Source organism: Empidonax traillii, unplaced genomic scaffold (genome assembly GCF_003031625.1).
Source record: "Empidonax traillii isolate 1590-97213 ecotype Southwest subspecies unplaced genomic scaffold, ASM303162v1 scaffold75:size1520028, whole genome shotgun sequence".
Classification (NCBI taxonomy): Eukaryota; Metazoa; Chordata; class Aves; order Passeriformes; family Tyrannidae; genus Empidonax; species Empidonax traillii.
This window is the reverse complement of record NW_020955268.1, coordinates 688,338-707,017: the sequence shown is the minus strand read 5'-3', so window position 1 is coordinate 707,017 and position 18,680 is coordinate 688,338. Positions and strand designations below refer to the sequence as shown.

The 18,680-nt window shown below is 36.1% G+C and overlaps 1 protein-coding gene across 4 annotated transcripts in view; it reads right to left on the bottom strand.

Annotated features, from left to right (window-relative positions):
• Positions 1-18,680, bottom strand: part of FER (FER tyrosine kinase) — a 150,280-nt gene that overhangs the window by 96,958 nt on the left and 34,642 nt on the right. For all 4 annotated transcript variants that reach the window (XM_027880837.1, XM_027880838.1, XM_027880841.1 and 1 more), the window contains exons 6-10: positions 13,119-13,302; positions 10,524-10,661; positions 9,547-9,666; positions 3,782-3,904; positions 29-218 (exon numbers count right to left, since the gene is read on the bottom strand). In XM_027880837.1, the coding sequence (XP_027736638.1) occupies positions 29-218; positions 3,782-3,904; positions 9,547-9,666; positions 10,524-10,661; positions 13,119-13,302 (755 nt within the window). The remainder of the gene's footprint in view (positions 1-28; positions 219-3,781; positions 3,905-9,546; positions 9,667-10,523; positions 10,662-13,118; positions 13,303-18,680) is intronic.

The following is an 18,680-nucleotide window of genomic DNA, read 5'->3' as shown; positions in this document are numbered from 1 at the left end:
AGTTCAGTAAAATCGATGTAAAACTTACCATAGAAGTCACTGATCTGGCATCTTCTTCATAATTCACTACAGGTGGTGGCTCTTTCCCATCATTCTCTTGAACCTTTTGTTCCAGTAATTCTTTCTGGGCTGCAAATTTTGCCTCAGAGCATCTTAATTGCTGAACTGTTTGCTTAAGCTCTTCAAGCGCTTGCTTTTGGCTCAGCAAGAGTACAATACTGCGAAGAAAAATAACAATTTAAAAATATACATTCTTTAAGATACATATTTTGTTCCATAAAAGCTGGGGGAAAGAAGCACGACAATTCCTCAATATAATTCTTTACTCGAAGGTATAGACACATAGAGCAAGTCTAGAAAATTTTCAAAGCTACAACACAATGCAAGCAAACATCCATTCTCTTTTCATTATCACAAAAATCACGTTGCAATAAACAGACATGAAACTACTGTTTTTATTCAATTTTCACTGAATTTATAAACACTAGGGTTCCGTGTCTTTTAGAGAATAAAGTTTTAGATAATGATTTCCAGCAATGAGAAATTCACTGCAATCTATACAGTTGTTGCAATGATAATCTGCACTACTAAACTCACCTCACAGCCAGTATAAATTCATCTGGTATCAAGTTAGGAGATATCTGTTGTTTTCTCTATTTTGTAAGTGTTTCTGGACTGCATTATAACAGTCTTCTAACGAAGCTAAACAATTTGATCTCTATAAGAAGATAAAAAAACAACTTTTTGTCTTCTGTTTGTTTTATTGATCTTCTCTGAATACCCCTCATAGCCCTGAATACTTGAGACAAACATGATTAAATCATTATTGAAGGACAAGCACTTAGAACATCTGCAGGTACCTAGATGACTCTATTATCCCAAAGAACTGCCAAAACAAAAGACTGACAGAAGCTGCCTAAAAGACAGAATCATCCATGGTATAATACAGACACCCTTAAAAGCATTCAACTGGAACCCAGTGACTGTTGGTCTGTAAGAGATGCAGAGTTCTCACAGTCTACAAGAACAGATTAAGGATGTAAAGGGACCAGAACTATGTAGAATGAGGACAATATGAAGAAAAATCACAGGTTTTTTTCACTCTGTATCTTCAGGATAATCCCTGGAAGGCAGACCCTCTTGCAAGCCCTACCCCTGAAGAAAAAAAAGAAAGGTGAAAGTCATTCATATTGAGATTGTTCCTTCCCAAACTTGTACTGAGCCAAATGACTATTCAAACAGGTTTCCAAGTGATAAGGGGACCACCTGTCATAAAATTCTCATTGGAAGAAAAAGACAAAAATAATATCCCTATAGATGAGTATTATACTAAGTCACTAATGAACCAAACTCCACACTATCAGCAGAATGATCACTCAAGCAAAAAGGATAAGTGTGATATATGAAGACATGATTACAGGATCTGAAACTGAGACTTGGCATGAGACTGTACATTTAAGAGCATCACACAAGAAAATGAACAATTATTCTGACATTATCTTCAAGATAATGTTCTTTCTTCTAGGCCTCATTATGAGAGAAAATGGACATCGCCCTGTGAAAATAACAGTCTTCCATCATCAGCAAGGCTTTGGTGAACACATGTTGTGTAGACTGACATCCCCAAACACAAAATGGTTTCAACACATCATGATGCAGGGGTAACAAGAGAAAAGTTACAAACTCTTTCCTAAACTGTGGCAAGAGGAATTACAATCTAACTGTTTTTCTCAAATCCAGCTCTGAAAGCTCCCCACTCCAGACATGCATGAGGAATTGGAATCTTTAAAATTATTTGCCCATAGCTTGCATGAGGGCAAACTTTATAGTCCTTGCTGCTAGCAAAAAGCTATTAGCAACCTTACAGAGTGAGATCTTGTGTGAAGAAGCCCTGCAAGTCAGGGCAACACATCGGGAAGAGTTAAAAAGGTGAACTGAATCAAAAACTAAATTTTCAACATATAATCTTGTCACAAGAGAAGACGATATGCTAGACATATACATATATAAATAAAAAATATAATTAAACACTCTCTGTGTTGAAGGTAATATCATCATTTGAAGATACAAAGGGATATTAGTGCCAGGATAATAGTACCAAGCTAGTGCCATAATGTAACCCAATGCAATGGGTTGGATGAGATCTTCTGGGGACAGCGAACACATGTAAAAACATCCTGATCACTCTGCACTGCACCTAAAGGTGAAGATGGGTTCTTTTGGAGGAAGGCATGATCAATGACAAATCACAATAAGGATGATTTCAGGGAAACTTTGACCTTACAAGTAGGCATTTAAGAAAGATTTCATGCCTTTTAATAAGACATAGAGTTACTGGTGCAATTTGAACCAAAATCATCTCAACACTGCAAACATCTGCTTAAGGGATCAGTTAGAGAAGCCTGACCACAGCAAGAAATAAAGGAATGGTCTGAACTATTTTCAGAGAGTGGTAACTGGTAACGAAACAATACTGAAGGGAAAAAACCAAACACATCTGCAAACTCGATTAGGTCAAATACAGTTTATCCTTTAAGTAATGTGCAGCAAGGAAGGTAGGTCAAGAACCAAAAACTGGAAAATAAACTGTGATTACATGTGAACTTCACCAAAGAAAGAACAGGAAAGCACCTAATTAAAACCCTCATATCATATACACAAAGTTTTAGATATTGATTAAAAACTATACAGTGTATTGTGTGACAAGATTCCTTCAACAAAGAGCTTCAAGACTTCACAGAATCACAGAAGCAATCAGGTTGGAAAAAACCTCTGAGATCATCAAGCCCATCCCTTGATCCAACACTGCTGTGGTTACTAGACCACGGCATTCAGTGCCACATTCAGTGTCATTTCAAAAACCTCTAGGGACAGAGCATCCACCACCTCTCTGGGCAGCCCATTCCAATGTCTGATTATTCTCTCTGTAAAAAATTTCTTCCTAATATCCAACCTAAACCTCCTCTAGCAGAGCTTAAGACCTTCAGTGAATGAAGGGTTACCTGAAGGACTTGCACTCCAATTCACTACTGGTACTGTAAACTAAATTTATGACCAAGTTAGTAAGGTTACGACTGATTGCAAGAAGAATCAGAAAAGTATCATTACAGAAAAAAATTCTTTATCTGTTGTACTAAGTTCAGTTCAGACGAGGATGTGAATACTTTTTCTAACCAGAGATAGAAGAAAAACCTAAAGACATTGCCCAAGAATGATTCTTTATAATAATGTTTTATTTATGGTGTTGTAAAACATTCACTAAATACCTCATGTTTGCTACAGGGTATCATATTTACATTCTTTATATTTACAGTTTTGTAAAGAAAATGCAATGAAGAGTGAACTTAACCTGAAAAGTTCCAAACACATTACTGCATAAGAAAGAGTATATGTCTTGCACATAATTCTGAACATCTTTCACAAAATTACAACTACACAAGGAATTCTGCCAAGCAGAAAGGTAATATGAACTTGGTCAATTTCTTCCATCAAGCTGAAGTTACAATACTAACCAAAGGTCCAGCTCTTGAGCCATCCCAAAAACACGACAATTATGTATTAACCCCATGGAGCTGCTCAGTTCTTCAGTGAGTTAGGGTCTGGAGTGGGTAAGGGTTACTTTAGAGATGAGAAATTAACTTACTGTTGTTCTTCACAGTAATTGCTACTCACAAAAGCAGAACAAGATTAGTAGTGGTTATTTCTTATTTAAGTCTTAGAATTTCATTATAGACATTTTTTCACTGAAATTATTATATTTCAAAAGATCATTTAAACTTACTCAGACTTCTTTTCACAAGTCTTAGAGGACTCCTCTATTTTTTTCTCTAGTTCTAACACAAGTTCCTCTTTGCTCAAAAGGGTTTGCTGTGTTTGCATCAGCTCTTCTATTACTGTTTTTAACCTGCAAGATAGAATTCAGAAACCCATGTTGTAAACACACAAACTGTATACATTTGGGAACATTGTATTTTTTTCCCCTGAAGATGTAAAAGAGCATTATTTTTTAGATTATCTTACTCAGTGCCTGACAGTTTTGGGTTTTTTTCATGGATATACCTTCACATTGTTAATCATATTACTACAATTTCTCTGGATACATACAAGGTTGCATAATTATCTGCTGCCTGCAAATTCTCCTGTCAAGAAATCTTTTTTCCAGAAAGCGTGATGATGAGTTCTGTGAATTAATGCCTTTCTAACATATTGCTAATTTATGAGATGCTTTATGAAAGACAAAAGCCTTCCAACTTCTGAAGCACGTTAAATAAATACACAAAATCAATAGTTGAGCTAGAAATAAAAAATAATACAAATTAACACTTTCTGTTATAAGAGCGATTATCTTTTTCTCCACAATTATCCTTTTGAGGTTACAATCTCAATTCAAAGGAAAAACAAAATTACATGAATACTCCATACTAACAGAGAAAGGATTATTACATTTTAAAACCATTACTGACACTTAGTAATCATGCTGGTAAATATTCCAATAAAAAAAAAATTCAATGAATGTAGAGCAACATTTGCATTATGAACAGTGCAGGTAAATAGTTTACCTAATGATGACTTCTAAAATGCATATCAATATCTACATGTTAACTTCAAGAAAATATTAAGTCAGAACAATTTTTTAAAAACAAATAAATATGTATGCCTTGTTTCCTTCTCAGCATTCATCTATCCCTCTTTAACCATCTTACTCTGATTCCTCTGTATTTTCAAGCCCAACTTCACCAAAATTACTGAAGTAAAGAGTAGAACAAAGGCAAAATACATATAATAATTACCACTGCATGTATCTACAGCCCAAAACCACTCCAGGTGAGGGAGTAGAACAGGAAGTCAACTCTCTAAATATATGGAAGGCACATCTCCATGTCCATATATACCAAACTCAACTATTTGATTCCAAACATTGAATTAGTTCTCTCTTCATGATATATTTTATATAGTGTTGATTGCCTATGGTCTGTACTCCAACAGCCCCGCATCTTCTCTTGGAAGACTTAAATAACTAAAAAAAAAGCCATAGAGTGAAAAAAAAAGTTTATTTCCCAAATGACCAGGCTTCTACATGTGTTTATTTCGAGATAAGAGAAATACTTGAAAGCATTTCCATCAAAGTAACATCCTCAAAGCTCCCCTTTTCATAGACATTAGTGGTTTCAGGCTATCAAAATTCGTATGTTGAACTTCTCAGAAATTACTGTGTTCTTACACTGGCTCTCCACTTTATACCAACCAACTTTTTGATTTTAATACCTTGCTAAAAAAAAGTAATTACCAATTTTGTAACTGCTTTTTAATCAGCTTTTGAATCAAAATATTAATCAACATTGTATTGGCCTAACAATTGATTTATAGTAAGTAGATGTTATATTTCTTGATCTAGCACCAATAGTCAAGACATTAAAACCAGATTAATAAGACTATTAATCACTGGAAGGTATGAGTACATACATTCAGAAACAATATCCTAAATTTTTCGCAATTTCAAAAATATCAGATTTTCTATCGGAGTATCAGATTGAAAAAGAAACTTGATGTAGTTCTTTATGAAACTTCTGAGATATTTTAGGACATTTGTACTTATCTTAGAGAAAGCAAAACAAAGCAACCATATAAACACTAAACTAAATTGCCTCCTTGTATTCAACATCTATTTTTTGGTTTAAACAATAACTTCCATTGAAACTGGCTAGAACTGACAACTCTGCATCTGTCTTGTATCATCTTGGTTGTGGTTTGCCAAAGGAATTTTCTTGTGGCCTTGTATTTGCCTTCTGGATACAATCAGTTTACAAAAGGGTTTCTATTACTAACCAGTTAATCACTATAACCCTTTTGAGTTTTAACAACCACACAATCCTGCTATCTGGAAACCCTCTTTTCATATTTCTTTAGTTATTAGCATCATTCTGCCTCAAATATCTATAAAAATAAATGTTTGAGCTTACACAACTTGCATTTCCAAAAATTTTTTAAACTGATTTGGATATTAATATGCTTACTGATTGACATTTACCTCATTCTGGTTGCCTCCTCTCAGTTTTTAATGCATGCATCTTCAAAGTGTAAACCTTTATTCTGTTACACTTTGCAATATTTCTCAATATTATTCAGTGACAGTCATGAATAATTATCAGGAGACACTATAATTCTTTCATTCCTCAGAAAGGTTAGCTGGTCTTTCAACCACCTCCTTCTGTCAAAATTTTATTTATAAATGTAGGCTTACCTAAAAACGTAAAGGCTAGTTTTCTTACCATGTTTCCTTAAAATACGTTGTATTAAAACCTCTAAACAGTATGCAAAGCTGTCATTTTCCCATTACATACCCAATAAACCAAGAAATTCAACCAAATATTACTGATTACAAATCAATATATATATATATAGAGAGAGAGAGAGAGAGATCTTTGAATCTTTTATATGTTTGTGAAATAAATCCATTATGTGTACTTATTATATTTGGTAGATACTGAAGGTAGTTCTCCTCTGCAGAAACGTAGTGATGTAGAACTGTGAAGCTCCAAGGACATGATCTCAATATGAAAGATGAACAGTCAAATTTCTACTGCTTCATCACATACAGAGTCAATTTTTTAAAAGTCATCAACTATGGATAAAGAATGTAATACATTTCTCTTACTTTCAAACTTCTAGTCATACACAGCTCATGCCAATACCCGTGCGGTTATTTTGGCTGCAGTGGCTTTAAGGCAAGACTACAAAAACATAAATCTAAAACACAATTAACACAGTTAACAAGATACATGAGTAAAGACAGCTACGGAGAACTAAGTACTCTGGAAAAGCAAGAGTTCTGCGTTTAAAAGGAAAAGGACAAAGAGGATAAGAATAAACAGCTTTTACAGTGCCAGGGGTCAATGGAGCTTCATAAACAATCTGCACTGCTTAATACATTCATAATAATTCAAATAAAAGGACAGTTAAAAAGCAAAAAAAGAATGCTGATAATATGTTATTTGAGGTAGGAGGAAGGGTCTGAATGTGAAGAATACAAAAGGATTATTGATACACTGCTAGGATCAAAAAATCAAACAGAATGATTCTCTAGGATCTGTTAAAAAAAAGCAGAATAAGAATACAGGGAACTTCAGAATGTCTCCCTCTAAACTATGTATCTGGATTCCCTCTGTAATTCTGGTCCTTTATCTCAAAACCAATATAGTAACCTTGAAAATATGCAAATCAAGATGACAAGCTTGATAAAGCATGAGTAAGTTTTGTGAAAGGACAGAATAAAGCTAAGGGTGGCTCTGAAAAAGAGGTCACAGAGTAGAACTTGGGCAAAAATTTACAATATCATAGACAGAAAGGAATAAAGTGTTCCTATTCTCTCCCAAAACAAGAGTTTAAGAGTCATAAAATGAAACTAAGAAGTAGCAGGTTCACAAAATAAAAGTTGGTCAGGTAACTCTTTAGTCTGACTTAATACAGTCAAACTCAAGAGTCATAGAATCACAGAATCATAGAATTAACTGGTTTGGAAGAGACCTCCGAGATCATCAAGTCCAACCCTTAATCCAACTCCACTGGGATTACTAGATCATGGCACTCAGTGCCACATCCAGCCTCATCTTAAAAACCTCCAGGGATGGTGATTCCACCACCTCTCTAGGCAGGCCATTCCAATGCCTGATCACTCTCTCTGTAAAGAACTTCTTCTTTCTAACATCCAACCTAAACCTCCCCTGGCACAGCTTAAGCCCGTGCCCTCTTGTCCTAAATCTATACCAGAAAGTGAATCCCTTAAAGAGAGCAATACTGTATATTTTATTCTCAAATTCACTCAAATTCACAAGACAATTTCATGTGGATGAATATAAGATTTGCAACAGAACACACTGGAAATTATATTGAAAATTTATATATATATATATATATATATATATATATATATATGTAGGCAAAAGTTTGTACAGACATACATTTATAAACCCTAATATGCATTTCTGAACTGTTCAGAACTGTTTACTAGAAAAGCAACAATTCATCTCTTTTATTTAGATATGCTGATGTCTTATTTCTAAACAATGGGATACAAAAGGCAAGATGTTATTTCTCTTTTTGAACTATGGAAGAGAGAATCTTTTTAAAAATTTAATATTTTATTGAAAAGGGAGATTCAATATATATATTTTTCCTGTTACTGTGCAGAATTACATCAAGATGTATACAACACTTACATAGTTCAAGGAGGAACAATCTCAATTTAGTAATGATGCAGAATATATTAAAAAGAGAAACATATTTAAAGGGACTGGAGAGTTTTAATTATCAAGGGATCCTTTCATAAGAAAGATGAAGCTGCTTCATGACTAAGGAGGCAGATGCTCCACATTAAAAAAGTTATTTCAATATCTATCAAGGGAATAAATTTAGAAAAATAATCAGATTATGTAAAAAAAAAGAGAGAATGGTTAACAACCTTGAAAAGGAATTTATAAAATCCAGAGTCTCTGTTACGTTGCGAAAATACAGTGATTAGACTAATATGTTTTCATTTGAAATGTCTCACTGTAATTAAGACTCACTCTGATTTTGGATTCCAGAAAAACCTAAAAGAAATTGGGATTATGGTTTGATTAAGCTATCAAATAAAAAAAAATACCCCCCCTATAATACATCATTGGTATCTTATTTGAATCAGTTACACTTTCTAAAGGGACAAAATACTTCAAATAAGTAAAACGTTAACTGAAACACAAAAGAGGAAACAAAAAACCATCATCCAATGAAATTCCGAATTTCCCATTTTTATCACATGATTGATAGTTGCAATCTCACAAGTGACCACATAGGACCATTTTATGTCAAAAGTTGAACCTGGTAATATAAGAACATAATAATCTCAGCAGGAGATTTGTTCCCCATAATAAGTGATTAAAAGGTGAAGCTGGCAAAAGTAAAGAACATATTTAACTAGGCAATATATTAACAAAACATATTGAGAGGTAGTTCATCACCCCAAATAGCTAAAAGCTCTGTGAAATGCAATACAACTGCTATATCTGCATTACTAAGTTAATGTATTTTAAAGGTTATACAAATTATAAGAATCTCCTTTGGAAAACAAAAGTAACACAAAACAAGAGAAATAAATATATCCATGAAGATTTTCAACATGGCAATTTTAATCTCTGACTACATCACTCTACTCAATGGTTTCATCAAAATATGTCAGTATTTTTCCCAGAGTAATGACTGTGGAAACACTTTGGGGAAAATGAACCAGTATGTTCCCAAGGAGGACTCATGCTAGATTTGGGGCACTGTAGATATTACCTGGCAAGCAGAGGAACATACACTAAAAATGCTTTTAGGGGGAATTGGGGAGAAGTATTTTGTGCAAAGGAACAATAAAACCAGCATGGGAAAGAGCCCATAGCCTGAATACACTATTGTTAGAAACTGGACCTTAAAAATAGGGATACAGCTATGCACTGATCTAAGTGAGCCTACATATAACACATAACAGCATTTCTAGACAATAAATATTTGTAAAGAAAGACTTACATGACTTGTAAACTTTCTGCTGTTAAATTATTCCACATGATCTCATTAGCTTGAAGGTTTTCATTTTCTTCTAGTAATGATGTATCAAACTCTATTTCTTGTTCAACAACTTCTGATGACCTAATTCAGTAAATAATTGTTATCTTGTCAACATTTGCATGGGTCTTTGAGCAGATCATAAATCAAATTGCTACGTTTTGAAATATTTTATTAACTAGAATATAGTTAAAATTGCATACAAAATAAAAAGTTAGGTAGCAACTGGATATATGTCCTTTTTCCTTGAATTTTAGGTAGTTGTCCTAAAATCTTACAAGATAATAAAATGTAATAAAATTATTTGAATACAGATCACAACACATCTGAGGTTCTCAAGGGCTATAATGTCAACAGGGCCACTCTTGGCTGCTTCTCTCATGAACCCACACGTGACAATTATCAATTAACATGTAACAAAAAAAAGATAATGCAAGAAGTCTTGGGACTATTTCTGCATATACTTATACAGAGTAATATTCCAATAAATGGGAAATACACTTTGCTTTTAAAGTAAAAAGCTCCTTGCATTATCTGCATGCTCTGTAGTCTCAGGCTCAACCTGCAATAACTGCAGAGTACAATGAGATACCTAGCACTGACTTTTAACTAGAATAAGTTCAGCCCAGAATGCAAAATGCATTAAATAAATAGTAAATTAGCTCATGTGGAGTCTAGGACTGTCATTTATAGTCTGCTGTCAGTAACAAAGTTAGGGAACTTCTCATGTAACTGGAAATTTGTTTTTCTAGAGCCAGGAAAATAAATGGTTCAGTCACCTTTTGTACATGCAAATAGAACAATTTTCAAATAAGGATAAAGTTTTGCAAGTAACAATGTTAAAGGAACCAAACAGAAGCAAAGTCAACCCCGATCACTTGAGCAGAGTTGCAGTTTAATGCAGGTTTTTCTCAGGAAGAAACATGATAAGAAAATTATACCTGTGAGTATCTATGAAGTCGTTATACTCGGAGTTAGGGTCTATCTGTTCAACTGAGGTCTGGATCTCTTTATGGACATTCACAATCTCTTCTGTTACAAGACTGGTGATCTCGCTATACTCATCCAAGATCCCTTTTCTGGAGAAGAAAAAAAAAATCTAGTGTATAACATGGCACTGAAGGCATAGATGGCACTGAGGATGCTTTCTAACTTTCAATTTGCTGTTTCTATAAACTCTTGTTGCAACTGGTTAAAAAGGGAAAAATAAGACATTATTCAAAGAGATAACACACCAACTGAGGCCTTGTCTTTACAAGCTTAGGCTGGTTCCAAGACCATGCTCCTCGTATTGATTTCAGTGCACAGTTAAACTAGAAACTGTATCAATTACAAGGACAAGCAATGTGTAGAGCTCACTGATGACAAGTCCTCTTTGCACAGGATTTGTTATAACCTACAGTAGTAATTTTCAGGTTCCAACTGACAAAATAACTATATTCTGGCATAAGGTAAAATGAGTAACAGGATAGTGAGCATTTCCTTTAAATATTGGTTTTACTTTATTGTTTTAACTATCTTTACTTCATATAGTTATAGTATGATTTGTCATTCAGACAAAAACAGGCGTAAATCCCAACTTAATATATATTTACAAGAAGACAGAAAATCAACCAAGAAGTTACTGTAAGAAAGTACAAGCCACCTAACCTTATCTTTACCTGCTTCCAAGAGTGGGAACAACCAAGTGCTAAACGGAGAGGTGACATTGTGCCACTAGCCCTAACAGCACCCAGTGAAACATCCTCCAAACACCCTCAAATTCTCCTTCGAGTTTTCCTTCATAATGTACCTTCATAATTATTCCCTATTTCATTTTTATCTCTGACAAATTTGATAGCTTGCCAGAATCTGAAGCACGGTGAGCTCTCAAGAAACACTGATGAATTTTTGCTAGTCCTAAGGAACATGCAGAGAAAAAAGTATCAATGCATTTTTCCTGAACAAGACTTCAAGTTATGTTTTCTCTGTTAAAAAAATTCTGTGATAGGATTTTTTCAATATTTTTTTTTGAAGAGTAAACAGATAAGGGAAGGCATTAAATCTTGCCTTGCCTGTGAACATCATGTGTGAAAAGGTTCCAGAAAACAGTTCATGGAGTGTTATGAAAATATAGTCAAATACCAGCTAAAGTGTGCCATATTAAAGAGAAAGGGAATCTTTATCAATTACAATGACAAAACAAACCAACCAAAAAAAAAAGGGGGGAAAAATCATTAACAATATTAATCTATACTTTTTCAAGTTTAACAAACTAATTCACCTGCAAAATTAGGATTATTAAGCAAGTATGTTTCACACAGATGGCCATACCAAGTTCTACACCTGAAATCAGCAACACTTTTGTACACCAAAGATACTATAAAGAAATACTTTTCGAATACATTAAGAACTCACGAAAATGTTAATGTAGTAACAAAAATATTTTTCACACGTTTTTACTCCAGGCACAGCAAAGGTGAGCGGGTTCAGTAACTTCTTGTTCCATCATAAAATTCCTCACTTGATTATCATATCTCACAATTCTAAAAAATCACTTTAACTACAGCACGCGCATTTAACTGCAGCCTTTTCCTTTGATCTTACTTACAAAATTAGGATTAAAAAGAGTGTACAGAGACTACTGTGAAGGTTTTTTTCATTTTGATAACTGCACCAGAATGAAATAAATTAAGATGATACTGGATATGGAAGCTAATGGTGCCTGTAAGCATTTAAAGCATGGAATCCCCAACTCTTCCACACTTCCTGAAGTCAAGATTAACATAGACTCCAGAGTAGGTAAGAAAATGAGTTAAAGAAGAGTGTTTCACATCTAAATGAACAATAACACCTACAAAAAAAAGTAAATGCCCTTTTGTTAGGCCAAGTGATTTAAATAATACCACAATAAAAAAAAAAACAGAATACATTCTCAAAACATCTCCCACTCTTCAGGAAAGACAAAGAGGAAGCATTATTGTTACAAACCAGAAAGGAGGGTTTAAAGTCCTCAATGTATGTTTTCAGAGATCATCACTTGGAACATCTTCCATAATTATGTAAAAAAAATGATGTTTTATGAAAGGAGTAATTGCATTTTTAAGGAGGGATTCCTTACAGTAATATCAAGTTCATATTTTACTTGATATGTTATTTCTCCCACACATATGATTAATCACTCACCTGCTTGGCCCTCCTCCCCAGTCACGTTCAAGACAGTTGGGCAGTTTAAACCAAATTTGTTGCTGGTGGAATTTCATAATACTGACTACAAACTTGCCACAGTATATCAGCTGAAGGACAAAGCATGAGCTCAGACAACAAACACTGCAGCCAATCTGTAGGAATTTCAAGTTTTGTAAGAAGATGGCACCTTGCTGGTATGCTTAAGTAAGCACTCAGAACTACTGTCTGCATCATTTGGACAGACTTTTGTCAACCTTTGATATATCACTATAATCACAGTTTCTTATTTTCAAATCATATTATAAATTAATTAGAATACTAGCCATCTAAAATTGTACAAATTAAAAATATATAAGAATACATCTTACAGGGCTTTAATCATTTCTTCTTGCATCTTCTGTAGTGAATCAAGTAACAGAGGAAGTGTAGTATCATAATACTGGTGCTGATGTAATTGTGCTCCTTTCAGCGCCAACACATACTGATTATGCAACATATGAAGCTTCATAGTGGCTTTTTCACAACGATCTTTGGCTTTCTCAGTTTCCTTTCCTAAGAAAAAACAAAACAAAATTGCATGTGGTAATCTAGAAGTTTATAGACCTTTAGATGACATCCACCTAGTAAATTTATGAAAAGTTTACAGCTTTTTCTACAGTAAATTTTTGAGGTACTTCTCTGAAGAAGGCAAAATCTGACCATTTTCAGATCATTAGTAAGAAAAATTTCTAATTAATAAACTAAGTTAGAATTAATAGTATATGAAAATCACTATCTATACCAATATATTAATAAAACAATGAAGAATGAAGAAAAAAATCTCATACACATGACTATCTCAAAGCTGTTTTTTTATTTGCCTCAGAGCAAATAAATATTTTTAATAAAGAGACCTCCTACTATGTCACATTCATGATTCATTAAAAATTATTATTTATTGTAAGCAAATATTCTTATTCCTATGATCTAACAAAGCAATGATGCAGTCTACTTATGAGTAGCTGAACACTCAAACAACCACTCCTGTCCAAAATGAGCAGCTTTTCTCCTACAACTTAACACTTCTTTATCACATCCATATCCTGATCGGGAGATGGGCTCCAGTCTCAGCTCTACACTTTTAGAGAGAGATCAACAGTAACCAAGTTCATGCGGACAAGACCAATTCAGTGTTGAACTGCAGGTACTTCAAGAGGTCACCTACTCCATTCTTTGCCACAGTAACTGCACAGCTACCTGGGAATGTTATCAGGAATTGTTTCCAGCACAAATAGAAAACACAGCCCCATGTTAGCTGCTGTGAACAAAATTAACTCTATCCCACTAGTAACCAGAACAGACACATAAGCTTTTACTGACATTCTTGCTGTCTTCTTGATATTTATGAAATATCTTATTACTTTTTCAGGAACTAAAATAATTTTAAATTAATCCTGTATCTGAAAATATCAAATGCAGAGTCACAATTACCTGCACAGACAAACATATACTAACTAAACGAATCTCATTCAGACCACTACATTTCTTATAAACTTAAAATAATTTATGTAACAAAACCACATCTACTTCTTATCACAAAGCAGTTGAGAAAAAAAGGAAAATAGAACCTAAGTGACAGAACAGAGATTTGAGAGCAGACCTTCAAGAGCTGTGTCATATGAGGAATACACAAAGGACTGTGAACTCCAATAAATCAAAATACAGACACATACTAAAGGCACATTAAAAAAAAACTTGAGTGAAAAACTTGTAAAACAGTAACAAATGCTCTTTCATATATATTGGAGTCAGCAGCTTGTCAGAAAAGTAAACTACACTCACTATATAAAAGAAGTTGATAGGACAAAATATCTTTTTTCCTTCTGTGTTCACTATGAAGACCTTCAGAAGTTTCCAGGCTGAAATATTCCTTCATGAAAGAGTCACTGAATCTCCTTGTTCTGAGATGTCAAAGGAGAGGTTAGAGAATAAATGAAATAGTAAGGCATTATGAGGGTTGGATCATTCTTAGTTTTGCAACTTCAAAGGCACTTGAAAAAGTTTTAGCTAAAATATTAGGAATCGTTTTTACAGGATGAAACAGACACTCAGTGGAGCGCCCTGGGAATATCAGTTGAGTTCTGAGAGATGAGGTGATAAAGATGACGATGAAAATGCTGTCTGAAGGCAGCAAATAGGGGAACCAAATGTGAAAAACTCAAGAAGAAACCTTGAGAGGTACTGATTAAAACTCGAAATGGTAAGTTACAGAATGAATATTAAGAGATTTGCATATGAGTAAAAAACCTATCCAACCTAATCTGTTGTAAGATTACTGAATGCACACAGAAATGAGATCTTCGGGTTAATATAGAAAGAGTGATGGAAATGTTAATTAAGTGTTCAGCTGCTGCTGGACATAATGTTATTTAGCAAAGGAGTATCATTATACCACTGATTAAATCTACCTAAAAGTATGCAGTTTGTTGATTTCAAGGATATATGTGACATGCAAAACGTTTAGAGAAGGGTGTCAAACACAAGAAAGGCAGGAAACAAGGATTCCAGAAAGAATTACTAAAATGAGGACTCCTGAAGCACTAGGAGTCTGAGGAGCAATATGTGGGAGGAGACACACAGTTAAGAGGCCTAAACAACATCTTTCCGGGGAAAAAACATATGGCACTATATGGAAATAAAATGTACTTTTAAAATAAAAAAAAAAACATACTTCTTCAACTAGCATGTAGCTAACCTATGCAGTCTTGCTCAAAGCTAACATAAGCATGAAAAACTTACTGTGGTTTAATAGTGAATGGACAAGTGTATGCAAAAAATAAGAAAAATCCTGAAGACCTACTAAGAACTACGGCAGCACTTCTGACTCAGGAACTCCCTAGGTAACAAATTACCATGAAGCTGAGGCAGATTTCTGTCTGTTTGTACCCTCGTATGGCTCTCGAGACACTTGCTACCTCACCACTCTTAGCTACACTTCAAACATGGATTAACAAAAATCACTTTAAAAGGATTTCATTTAATTGAAAACAATCTGACTGCTGACCTAATTTTTGTATATGGAAGGAACAGTTTTCTTACACTACAGTTTATCTAAGTTACTCTGTACAACAAAGACAAAACACATATCCAGAGCTGTCACCAGAAAAGTATTTTTTATTTTGGTATGAATGAAACAATCCACTTTCAACATTTCTGTAGAACTGTTCTGGAGAGATAACATTCTCAAGTCTCTCTTAAAGTTTAGCCAGACATAACAGGTTTTGTCTTCGGCAAACAATCAAAAGTCATGTTTCATGAGGAGACTAATTTTATTTCCTCAAAAAAACTCACAAAAAATCATACTATTTATTTCTAAATTAAATGTAGATCAGGTGCCCTTGAACAACAGATATGAGGCCCTAGACTCAGAAAGTCAAGTAGAGATCAGGCAAGAGGAAGATCCATCTGCAGATTGCACCCTGTCTACCAGATAGGTTACAACTACAGCTAGAAGGAAAAAAAAAAGGGTAGTTGTAGTAGGTGACTCCCTTTTGAGGGGAACTGAGGGCCCTTTATGTCAACCAGACCCATCCCACAGGGAGGTCTGCTGCCTACCCAGAGCCAGGGTGAGGGACATTGGTAAGAGACTTCCTGAGCTAATTCAAACCTCAGATTACTATCCACTGTTGGTAATCCAGGCTGGCAGTGATGATATTAATAGAAGGAATGCCAGGGAAATCAAAAAGGATTTCAAGGCACTGGGTAGATCAGTTCATGGGACAGGTGCACAGGTAGTATTTGCCTCAGTTCCTGTACTTGCTGGAATGAATGAGGAGATGAACGAGAAGTGTAGGAAAGCCTGCCTTATCAATTGGTGGCTAAAGGATCAGTGCCACCATCAAAATTTTGGGTTTTTTGACCATGGGGAAAACTCCATAGTACCCAGTCTTCTTAAATCAGATGGGCTTTATGTATCTAGGAGGGACAAAAGGACTGTAGCCCATAAATTAGCAGGGCTCATCAGGAGGGCTTTAAACTAGGTTTGAAGGGGGAAGAGGTTGAAACCACGCTCTTCAAAGAGAAGCCCAGGAATGAAAAGCTTGAGTTAAGAGTAAAGTCAGTAGCTCAGCTGAAGTGCATGTACACTAATGCATGCAGCACGGGCAACAAACAGGAGGAGCTGGAAGCCATCGTGCAGCGGGAAAGCTGTGACGTAGTTGCCATCACAGAAACGTGGTAGGATGACTCGCATAGGGTGCTGCCATGGATGGCTACAAGCTCTTCAGAAAGGACAGGCAGGGTAGGAGAGGTGGAGGGGTGTTAGAGAGTCCCTTGACTCTGTAGAACTTGAGGTCACCAATGATAAGATTGAGTGCCTTTGGATCAGAACCAGGGGAAAGGCCAACAAGGCTGACATCCAAATGGGAGTCTATTATAGACCACCCAACCAGGATGATGAAGGGGATGAATTATTCTACAAGCAGCTGGCAGATGTCTCAAAATCACCAGCCCTTGTTCTTGTGGGAGACTTCAACAAGCCGGATATCTGCTGGGAGCTCAACACGGCAGAGAAGAGGCAGTCTAGGAGATTCCTGGAGTGTATTGAGGACAATTTCCTGCTCCAGCTCGTAAATCAACCTTCCAGGGGCAGGACGCCACTAGACCTGTTGTTTACAAACAGAGAGGGGTTGGTGGGAGATGTGGTGGTCAGAGACTGTCTGGGCCACAGTGACCATGAAATAATAGAGTTTGCAATACTCAGGGATACAAGGAAGGCCACCAATAAAACCTCCACAATGGACTTCTGGAGGGCAGATTTTGGCCTGTTCAGAAGACTGGTCCAGAGCATACCCTGGGAAAAAAACCTTGAAAACAAGGGGGTACAGGAGGGATGGATGTGCTTCAAGAAGGAAGTCTGGAGTGCACAGGAACAGGCTGTACCAGTGTGCCCAAAGGCAAGCCAATGAGGTAGACAACCAGCTTGGTTAAACAGGGAGATTCTGAAGGAAATCAGGGACAAAAAGAGAGCTTACAGACTATGGAAAATAGGGCTGGCTACTTAGGATGAGTTTAGGAGTATAACTAGGCCATGCAGAAAGAAAATTAGAGAGACAAAAGTGCAATTTGAAGTCAATTTGGTTACTTCTGTTAAGGATAACAAAAAGCACTTCTATAAATACATTAATAACAAAAGGAGGGGCAATTCCTTGTTGGACTTGGGGGGGAACATAGTTAACAGGGATGAGGAGAAGGTTGAGGTACTTAACACCTACTTTGCCTCAGTATTCACCAGTAGGACAGGCAGCCCTCGGGACAACTGGCCTCTGGAGCTGGCAGACGGGGACAGGAAGCCGAACAGCCCCCCTGTATTCCAGGAGGAAACAGTCAGTGACTTACTGAGCCACCTGGATCCACACAAGTCCATGGGACCAGATGGGATCCATCCTAGGGTTATAAGGGAGCTGGCAGAAGAGCTTGCCAAGCCACTCTCCATCATCTTCCAACAGTCCTGGCTCACGGGGGAGGTCCCAGATGATTGGAAATTGGAAATGTCACGCCAATCTACAAAAAGGGCTGCAAGGAGGACCTGGGAAACTACAGGCCTGTCAGCCTGACCTCAGTGCCTGGCAAGGTTATGGAGCAGATCATCCTGTGTGCAATCACACAGCACCTACAGGATGGACAAGGGATCAGACCCAGCCAGCACAGATTTAGGAGGGGCAGGTCCTGTCGGACCAAGCTGATCTCCTTTTAGGATCAGATGACCCACCTGGTGGATGAGGGAAAGGCTGTGGATGTGGTCTATCTGGACTTCAGCAAAGCCTTTGACACTGTCTCCCATAATATACTCCTGGAAAAGCTGGCAGCCCATGGCTTGGACAGGGGCACTCTGTGCTGGGTCAGGAACTGGCTGGAGGGCCGGGCCCAGAGAGTGCTGGTGAACGGGGCTG